The 10,842-nt window shown below is 49.4% G+C and overlaps 1 protein-coding gene across 1 annotated transcript in view; it reads left to right on the forward strand.

Moving 5' to 3' along the window:
* The window catches only part of DISP2 (dispatched homolog 2 (Drosophila)), a 34,400-nt gene extending 30,019 nt beyond the window's left edge, over positions 1-4,381 (forward strand). The window contains exon 15 of the mRNA XM_014534853.1: positions 8-4,381. Coding sequence (XP_014390339.1) covers positions 8-1,993 — 1,986 coding nt within the window. The 3' untranslated portion in view covers positions 1,994-4,381. The remainder of the gene's footprint in view (positions 1-7) is intronic.
* Positions 4,382-10,842: the final 6,461 nt, after the last annotated feature.

Here is a 10,842-nt window from a genome sequence, read left to right on the forward strand (position 1 = left end):
CGGCCAGGTCTTCCGGCCCAGCCACCCCTTCGAGCGCTTCGACGCGGAGTACCGCCAGCAGTTCCAGTTCGAGCGGCTGCCTGAGGGCGAGGGCGGCCACATGCCCGTGATCCTGGTGTGGGGCATCCTGCCCGTAGACACTGGGGACCCCCTGGACCCTCGCAGCAACAGCTCCCTGGTCAGTGACCCGGCCTTCTCTGCCAGCAGTCCCGAGGCCCAGCGCTGGCTGCTGGCACTCTGCTACGGGGCTCGGAACCAGAGTTTCTTTGGTGCCCAGCCAGAGGGCTGGCCCACGCTGTGCTTCGTGGAGGCCCTCCAACACTGGATGGGGAGTCCCGGTTGTGCTCGCCTGGGGCCTGGCCTCTGCTGTGGCCCCTCGGGCTTCCCCTGGGCACCGGAGCTTTTCCTGCACTGCCTCAAGATGATGGCTCTGGAGCAAGGCCCAGACAGCACCCGGGACCTGGGGCTCCGCTTCAATACCCAGGGCAGCCTGGCTGCCCTGGTCCTACAGTTCCAGACCAGCTTCCAGTACAGCCCGAACTACAGCCAGGCCCACCACTTCTACACTGAGGTCAGCCACTGGCTGGCCGCGGAGCTGAGCAGGGCACCTCCCGGCCTCCGCCAGGGCTGGTTCACCAGCCGTCTGGAGCTGTACAGCCTGCAGCACAGCCTGAGCACCGAGCCCGCCGTGGTGCTAGGCCTGGCTCTGGCGCTGGCCTTTGCCACGCTGCTGCTGGGCACCTGGAACGTTCCACTCAGCCTGTTCTCCGTGACAGCGGTGGCAGGCACGGTACTGCTCACCGTGGGGCTCCTGGTTCTGCTGGAGTGGCAGCTCAACACTGCGGAGGTGCTCTTTCTCTCTGCCTCCGTGGGCCTGTCGGTAGACTTCACTGTCAATTACTGCATCTCCTATCACCTTTGCCCACACCCGGACCGCCTGAGCCGCGTGGCCTTCTCACTGCGCCAGACCAGCCGCGCCACAGCCATGGGGGCTGCAGCCCTGTTTGCCGCGGGTGTGCTCATGCTGCCTGCCACGGTGCTGCTCTATCGCAAGCTGGGCATCATCCTCATGATGGTCAAGTGCGTCAGCTGCGGCTTCGCCAGCTTCTTCTTCCAATCTCTCTGCTGCTTTTTTGGGCCGGAGAAGAACTGTGGGCAGATCCTCTGGCCCTGTGCCCACCTGCCATGGGACGCCAGAGCTGGAGAGCCAGGTGGGGAGAAGGTAGGCCGCCCACGACCAGGGCCACCGGGGTCCTGCTCAGAGCAGTATGAGCTACAGCCCCTGGCACGGCGCCGGAGCCCCAGCTTTGACACCAGTACAGCCACCAGCAAACTGTCTCACAGGCCCTCTGTGCTCTCTGAGGATATACAGCTTCACGATGGCCCCTGCTGCTCCCGGCCCCCCCTGGCCCCTGCCTCACCAAGAGAGCTGTTCCTGGACCACCAGGCGGTCTTCAGCCAGTGCCCAGCCCTGCAGACCTCCTCCCCTTATAAGCAGGCTGGCCCCAGCCCCCAAACCCAGGCCAGGCAGGACTCCCAAGGACAGAAGGCTGAGCCCGTGCAGGCCTCACCAGAAGCCTCAGCCCCAGCCCACGCCCCCAAGCCCAAGGCTGCAGAGCCCCCTGATTGCCTCTGCTCCTCAGCCAGCACCCTGGAGGGGCTCAGCGTCTCCGACGAGACCTGCCTAAGCACCTCTGAGCCCAGTGCCCGAGTACCAGACTCCATGGGTGCCTCCCCAGACGACCTGGATGAAACTGAGCAATCAGTACCTGAGCGAGGCCAGCTGAACGGGAAGCGGGACACCCTGTGGCTGGCGCTGAAGGAGACTGTGTACGATCCATCACTGCCTGCCTCCCACCAGAGCAGCTCGTCCTGGAAGGGCCGAGGGGGGCCAGGGGATGGCAGCCCTGTGGTGCTGCCCAACAGCCAACCAGATCTTCCAGACGTTTGGCTGCGCAGGCCCAGCACCCACACTTCAGGCTATAGTAGTTGAGAGTGGCCCAGGAAGGCCAGATCAGGGTACAGAGCCTGGACCAGGGTGCAGGCAGGGACAGCATCAGGCCGGAGCTTGATGGTGTTTTCCCATGTCAGCATGGAGAGGCCTCACCCTTCAGCCTTGGATTTTAAACCCTGCCAGATATTCCAGCCTTGGTCCGGGCTGCTGCTTACACCCCACGTCTGGAGGATTCAGTGGGGAGAGTCTTTGGAGGGGAAACGCCCCGCTCTCCTTGTGACCTGCTGAGGGCTCCTGAGCCCCCACAGTGCCAACCAGGACCCACCCCAGGGTATCTCACCAAGCAGGAGTCCCGGGGAATCTCAGCAGCCTCCTGGCCTCGTGCTTTTCAGGGGCTCTTTATCAGGACACTTGCTTCTCTTTGGGGAGCTTCTCTGTGCCAGAGTGGGTCTGGGGCCTCTGTCCTGAACTGCCCTGCTCCCCTCACTCACCCAGTCTGACCAGAAGTTCAAGGCCAAGCTTGAGGTGGCGGGAGCAGGAGGAGGGCTGCTCAGCCTCAGAGCATCCCTCTTATATTGCAGGCTGGTCCTTCCTAGGAAGCTGCTGTGGCAGGGAGAGTGGGTGCCCCTGTTAATTGGAATCCTTTCCATCACTGCCTTAGTTTACGGAACACTTCCGTACTTGTCTCCTTGGAATCTCACTTCACGGTGGGGTAGCCTGCAGTTGGCCAGGTTCTTTGGCCCCCAACTAAGTTGATTTACCCAAAGTCACGTAGCTAATAAATGACAAAGCAGGATCCCACACTCACTCCACCACTACAGCTCCCACTCTCCTGGCCACCTATCCCAAGGCTGTCCTGATCTTTTACCTCTAGCACCTTCCTGTGACCTGCCTTCTCAGATGTCTCTGAGTAAGCCCCACTCTCTCCCCCCACCCCACTTTACCTTCATTTCCAGAGCAAGCCTGGAGTTCCTCCCCATCATCTCTGTGTGTCACTCCAAATTCAGCTGAGATGCCTCCTGGCCATAGGGTATCCTGGCTAATCTGATTCCCAGGTTCAGAGTGAGGGGCATACCTCCTCTGGAGAGCCCCCACCGGAAGAGACACTGAAGGAAGTAGAGGTGGAGCAGAGTTCAATTAAGGCAAGAACTCAGGGCTGCCCCTTTTGGGACTGTGAGGGTCTGAAGCTGTTCCCCAGGTAGGGTCCCCAGCTTCCTAAGGACAGGCGTCCCTGGTGGCCAGCAGCAGACCAAGGGCTGAATCCTCCTCTCCACATCAGTGAGTCTCTTTGGAAGGTTTTATCCCCTGTAAGAGCTTATGACGCTCAGAGCATCAGCAACTTACTGAACACCTACTCTGCATATGGTACTACACGGGGCAGAGGAAAATCGACATCTTCCCTCAAGGAGCTCACCTTCTGACCAGGGAAACAGTCCACACATCTGTGCCTGTCACCCTCAGTATTGCTGGAGCTCGAGTACCAGGACTGGGTAACCAGGAAGGCTTCCTGGAAGAGGAACAACTTGCACTGGGCTTCAGAATCCTAAGTATCTCAGACTGGAAGGAATGGTCCTCCGCTCCAGCAGTTTTCAAACTTTGTAGCCGCAGGACCCTTTCTTCAAAGAATTATTGTATGGAAACACAGTATATAAAACAGATCAAAAGCAGCTACTCTGGTGGGTGCTGGGTGGGGAGTACAGCTCAGCCCTCCTTTCCTCTGTGCCTGGGAAACCCCTCAAACTCTGAAGGCTCCACAGAACGTGGTGTGAAAACCCCTGATTCAGGCCATTTTACAGATGAGTATCACAAAGGGGAAGGGAGTTCTCTAGGAACAAACAGTCTGGCAGAGCTGGAGACAAATCAAGGAGTGTTTTGGTTTTTCCTGTGTTGTTGAGACTCGCCTCTCACCCAAGTAGCTCATGAAGTGGGACAGAAACCCAAATGAGACGCAGGATTTGAAGACACAGAAGGCTGTGGGCAAGATAAGTAAATCAAACCCATTGGACTCCTGACACTAGGAAGGGAGGGTAGTGACGAGGACATAACTTGGACCTGCCCCGCAGAGATCTCCATGTCCAAGTAGAATTCAGCCTCTCTGGCCTAGGGCTGCTCATCGGGACTGTCTATGGACTGTCCTCCTGCTATCACACAGCCAGGCTGAGAGGCCCTGGTCTCATCTGGGACCATCAGCTCCCAGAGGGAGGACAGGTGAGCCCTTCCTCCTGAGCATGAACAGAAGTCTGGCCTTGACTCAAAAGAGAGTCCAGCATCTTAGTTGCTTCTCAGCAACTCACTGTTGTGGGAGGGCAGCAGGCACCTGGACCAAAAAACCCTGCTCCTCCACACCCTTTTTTGAAGGGTCTCAGGTTCAATGCTGGTCAAAGGCATGTACCTCGATCCTGGGCCCCAGTCTGGGCGTGTGCAGTAGGCAACCAATTGATGTGTCTCTCTCACATCAATGTTTCTCTCTCTGTCTCTCCCCCTCCCTTCCACTCTGTCTAAAAACTCAATGGAAAAAATATCCTTGGGTGAGGATTAAAAAAAAAAAGGATGGCCCAAACCAACAGCAGGCACCCCACTCCAGCAGGTAATCCAGCCACCTCTCCAGCCTCGGTTTTAGAAAGCAGGATTTAAAGCATTTTCAATTTCCTTTGACTTTAGCAGTTCTATTCCCTTTATTATTGTTACAGGTGATTACAATGAATGTGTGGACCTGGACACATGTGGGGAGAGGCTTAGAAGCATGTTATGAGGCAGGGGAAAACCAGTCAAAGCATTCACATTTGCTCTTGAAAATTGCAGAAATGATTTCTTAATACCGAGACACTTTAAAATAGAAGTCCATTAAAGTTCTCTTGGGACTTGAGAGTATTTCTCCCATTTGTGCCACTGATCCTTGAACTCACACTCAGAGTATGTGTGCTGTGTTTTTAAAATGCAACTTGGTATAGTTTGTTACAATGGGAAAGCCCATCCTTCCATGGCTGTGGTGCTTTGATGACGGTGGGAGACAGAGATTGATGTGACCGCAGAATCTTAGATTTTTACTGGCACATGGCATATCCCATCCCATAATAGTCAGTATCCCAAGTTGAGCCTGGTTCTGAAAGAGACATCTCACGAGAGATGTACAAGCCAAATGTCCTCAGCCCCCTCCGATTTCATTCTTCTCCCAGTGCACAACAGGACAGGAGGCAGGTGCGGGGCAGCAGTTTTACAATCTTCACGTTGTCTGGAGAGTTTCGGATCTTTTCTTCCGTGTTGGCCTTATCTCAGCCTTTGATAATACACACGGGCAATGACAAGCTCTCTGGCACCCCACGCACACATCAAGATCCCATTAGCTTGGGGATAGGAAAAACAGACATTCCAAACCCTTTCTACCCTGACCCCTGTTCACAGGGGCGACTGTAACTCAAGGTCTGGAGGTGTTTATGCTTAAGAGAAGAAATTGTAACATAATTCGTTAGGAAGATGAGAAATAAAAGAAAACCATTATGTGCTATGTAAATGGCTGGCAGTCCAAAGCCACCCTGTAACTGAAGAGCCCTGGAAGGACCTTGATAAACTATAATTATTATCAGGCCTCTGTGTGATTATTCACCGTTATCTCTCAATATAGGGGAAGGATCAGCATTTTACTGTTAGGCCTACTCAAATCATTGAATGGATACCCTCTCCCCTGGGAATGGACCTTTAGATCATTTCACAACCGACATTCCCTTTCACTTAGACCACATTCCATTTGCTAAGACCATTATCCTTCCCACCCAGAGAATTCTCCACTCAGAAAAAGCCCTTTAAAATCTCTGACTCCTCATCCCGGGGTGTTGGCACCATTTTGGGGCTCAGCCCATCTGGGTTTCCAGATGACCTAATACATTTATAATTCTTTACCCCTTTTGGCCTTGTGCTCCCCGCTGACAACCCTAACATTTACCAAATTCATAAATATCAAGCAAGAGCTTTAGTATTGCTAAAGAAAATCACACAGCTGGGCAGATTGATGTAGATCTGAATTCATGACCACCAACCTCAACTGGACCCTCAGCCCTGAGTTACCAGTTTCCATTCTTTGTCATGACCATTTCATACTTTTTCGACCTTCCTCAAATATCTGATGCCCATATCCATCTTCCACAACCCCACTGTCAGTAGACAACTCATTCTTCATAAAGAAAGCTGGAAATTGACTCACCTCGAGGCGTCAAGTCCCCAGCTCACCTAGCCCTGCTCCTGCCTGCTTCTGTCCCCATCCCTTCTATCAGCACAAAGGAAGCAGTAATGGTTCCATCAATGGCTTCACACGGCACAAGAGGTCTTCAAACAAGGGCTTGCACTCCCACAGGGACATGAAGACTTTCCAAAAGGTAGGTGGGCACAGACAGTTTAAGGAAATCAATTTCCAGAGCGTCCTCCTTTCTCTGTTCCCTCTCTTTATATTGATCAGCCTAAGAAGGAGGCGTGGGTCAGTCAGTTCTTCTCTATCTCCATTTTCCCAGTTGACCCCTCCCTCATGTTGAATCCTACTCTGGCAACTCTCTCAGAGGACAACTTGAGAATACTCTGCTTGAGGGAGTCCTTGAAGGAGCAAAGCCTAGAGAGCCTCCATGAGAAGTTTCAGTTCTGTGCCTTCTCCATTTAATTTGAATTATTTGAATTGAAAAACAAAATTAAGAACAAAAAAATTAAATAAAAAATTGAAAATCGGACATTTTGTAATAGAAAGTCAATCTGATTTGGCAGATGAGTTTGACACAGAGGACTGGCTTTGCAAATAGGATATATGGTGGACATTTTCCAAAATTAGAATCATTTAAATCTGAAGCTTCATGATTTGAACAAAAATATATTTAAAGTACATATACAACGTTCCCTTCTAGCCAAGATGGAGTAGCAGGGATCAGATTTACCCTCCTTCCTGAAACAACAACCAAACAGGAAAAAAAATGAAACAACATTTTTCATGACACTAGATATCAGCCCTGATAGACAAGAAACAAATGAAGTGGGCCCTCTAATTGCTCAGATTACTGCTTGAGAGAGTTTGCAGATATATTGCAGGATAAGAGACCCCAGGCAGGGTCATGTAGACTTCCTGAGCTAAGGAGATAGCTCAGGGTTTGGGGCAACCAAGGTAGCTAGAGAGCTCAGGACACAATACTGAATAGGAGAAAGGTACAGAGAGAGAGTTCTGGAGATCTGCAAAGGGCCTCCCTGAGTGTTCTGCAGAGCACTGCTCAACAGAAAAATGTGAGGAAACTACTTGAGACCAAGGAAAGAACCACCCAAAATGATTAGAAGGAACAGTAGTCACTAGTTACACAGGGCTGGAACATAGTCTTTTCCCATTAGCCAGACTGAAAAACCTCATAATTTATGGAGCATTGGTTAGAATTTTCAAAAAGTTCTTGGCTCAGTTTTGGGGACTCGTTAGACCTAGTTTAAACACTGATTGCTCTCACCTAATAAATCTCAAAAGCAAGACCTGAAGGGATCAAACTGTTTCTAAGTAATGTAATGTTATCCCAGAACAAACCTTCAGAATATTACAGGAATACAAAAATAACCAGCACCCAAAAACATAAAATTCACAATGTCTGGGGTCAAATAAAAAATTACCAGTCATGCAAAGAAGCAGAAAAATATGACCCATAGTGAGGGGAAAATCAATTGATACCAATCCAGAACTGATACTTATATGAGAATTACCTGACAAGGACATAAAAAAGTTATTGTAACTGTAAGCCATGTATTCACATAGCTAAGTGGAAACTTGGAAGGTATTTTTAAAATATGCAAATTGAACTTGTAGAGATGAAAAAATCACTGGATGGAATTAAAAACAGTTTAGACCAGTGATGGCAAATCTATGACACGCGTGTCAGAGGTGACACGCGAACTCATTTTTTTGGTTGATTTTTCTTTGTTAAATGGCATTTAAATATATAAAATAAATATCAAAAATATAAGTCTTTGTTTTACTATGGTTGCAAATATCAAAAAATTTCTACATGTGACACGGCACCAGAGTTAAGTTAGGGTTTTTCAAAATGTTGACACAGCGAGCTCAAAAGGTTCGCCATCACTGGTTTAGACACTGCAGAAAAAGATTAGTAAACTTGAAGACATAGAAAATTACCCAAAATGAAATATCAAAAGAAAAACTAATTTTAGAAATGAATAAATATGATGCATAATATATAATAAGTTGAAAGTATATGTCCTTTATAAATATTTAAAATTATGAAAACATTTATTAGGCATCAACTGAAACATTGTTTTTTTGTCTTGTTATTTTGTGGGGGTATATGAACAAAAGAACTTGAAGATGCTGCTGTAGATCCATCTTCCATCCCTCTTTCTCTATGACTTTACTCCTTTGACCATCCCCTCTCCCCTCTGAAGCATCCTTTTCTTCCTCTCAGCTGGCACGTGTATCAAGTAGTATCTGCACCTTCAAGCACCCAACCCACCTCCAGTTACTGCTTAACTGCTCCTCCATTCACAAGCTCTCAGTCTACACCTGCCATCTCCGCCTCCTCCTCTCATGCACTCTTCAACCTGCTCCCACATGGCTGCCACTCAAACCTCTGCACCAGACTTTCTCTTCCTATACTCACCAGTGACTTCTTTGTTGCTAAATTAAATGGATCCTTTTTCTTTCTCATCTCACTTACCCGTTCGTGTTGATTTTCAATAGTTTACCATTCCCTCCTTCACTCCTTCAGCAGTTTTCCTTCTTAGCTTCTAGGACACCACCACCCCTTTTTTTTTCCCCCTTCTCACCTCTCTGGCACCTCTTTTTCATGTTTCCTGGCTGGCACCTCCGTATTACAACTTCTAAATGCTGCTGTCCCTAAGGCTCTCTGTGCACTTCTTCCCTTGGTGATCTCCTCCGATATTGTGGATTTAAATGCATCCATATACCCATAACTCCCAAAGTGTATCTCCAACCTAGACTCTCTTCTGGGCTCAAAGCCTATATTTCCCATTGGCTACCTAATAGTTTAAACACCTGAATGTCTCAGAGGCATTTCAAGCTTACCATGTTCAAAACTAAATGCTCAATCTCCCCACAACACAAAGTAGTGGTTCTAATCACCTAATTATTCAAGCCAGGGAGTCATCCTTAAGATTTCCCTCTCCCTTCTCCTCCACTCCCTGCCCCCCTTCCAATCTAGCACTGAGTTCTGAGATCCGATCTCCAGAAGTTGTCTTAAATGTATCTGATTGTCTCTTCGTTTCCACGAATACCACCACCCTCATGGCCAACCCACCATCTTCTCCCACTTGAATGATTACAGTAGCCTCCCAATTGTCTTCCTAGTTCCATTCTTGCCCCCTACCAACCCATTCTCTGGGGTAGCCAGAATGAGCTTTAAAAATATGTATATATGTTTTTTTTAAATTGATTTCAGAGAGGAAGGGAGAGGGAGAGAGAGATAGAAACATCAATCATGAGAGAGAATCATTGATTGGCTGCACACCCTTTACTGGGGATTGAGCCAAAAACCCCGGGCATGTGCCCTGACTGGAAATCAAACTGTGATTTCTCCTGGTTCACAGGTTGATGCACAATCATTGAGCCACACTGGCCTAGCCAGAATGAGCTTTTTAAAATATAACTTGAACCCGGCTCAGTGGATTGAGCATTGTCCCTTGTATCAAGAGGTCTCCAGTTTGATTCCTGGTCAGAGTACATGGCCCAGTTGGAGCTGGATCCGAGGTAGGGGGCATGCAGGAGGCAATCTATTGATCGATCGATAGATTTATGTTTCTATCTCCCTCTCTTTTCCTCTCTATCTAAAAATCAATAAAAGCATATTTTAAAAATAAATAAAATATAATGTGAAGAATACTCTCCTGCTCTACTCCTATCCTATATAATAAAAGCCTAATATGCAAATTGACCGAAGGGCAGAACGACCAGTTGCTAATGATGTGCAATCGCTGGCCAGGCCTAGGGACCCTATCCATGCAGGAATTTCGTGCACCGGCCCTCTAGTACTTCGATAACTTCCCATTACTCTTTAGATAAAATCTAATCTCTTTACCTTTGGCCTACAAAGGCTGCCATTCTTCCAACTCTATCTGTACCACTCTCCTTGAATTTTTCAGTCCCTTCTAGGAGAAAAGCCCATTCCAGCCTTAGGACTTTGCATCTCTGCCCCTCCCCCACCAATAATCAGATTAAGTCCCACTTATCCTGACATCACTGGGACGTGGTCCCTTAAATGTAAACTTGCTTTCCCTGCTTTTCTCTCGCAGAACATTGTACTCTTCCTTCATAGTTTTACTACAGTTGGCAAATATATGTCTATTTGACATACATCCAGCTTTATTGAGATATAATTGACAAGTTCATATGATTATTTGTTCGCTAGATTGTAAGCTCCAGGAGCGCAGAACCAAGGTCTCAATACTTGTCTCTCTCCTCTTTCTCGCCCCCTCGCCCCCCCCCCCCCCCCCCCCCCCCACACACACACACTCACACACTTAGTGTAGTGCCCGGCACACAGCAGGTGCTCCAATTTGTAGCGTGAAATGATCAAGTTAGAATTGCCTGTAGGCGCCTCAGGGATTTCAGCCCACAGGCCCGCTTCCAACCCCATCTGCCACTCCCCAGCCTGTAACGGGTAGTTTTACGCCCATTGAAATACCCTTTGCGCCAGGCACTCAGGCGGCGTGCAATGTCCCTGACCATCGCGGACCAAACAAAGAGAAGGATTGTGACATGGACTCTAAACTTGGCTGCGTCTGCGTCCCGAGCTGGAAAGTGACGCCGGCGGGTCACAGCTCCATTCAGGCCCACAAAGAGCACCACTCCCCGCCGCGGCCCAGGTCCAGGGACTCCACCACCACCCGCCGCGGGAACCGGTGAGGCT

Source organism: Myotis brandtii, unplaced genomic scaffold (assembly GCF_000412655.1).
Source record: "Myotis brandtii unplaced genomic scaffold, ASM41265v1 scaffold133, whole genome shotgun sequence".
NCBI lineage: Eukaryota > Metazoa > Chordata > Mammalia > Chiroptera > Vespertilionidae > Myotis > Myotis brandtii.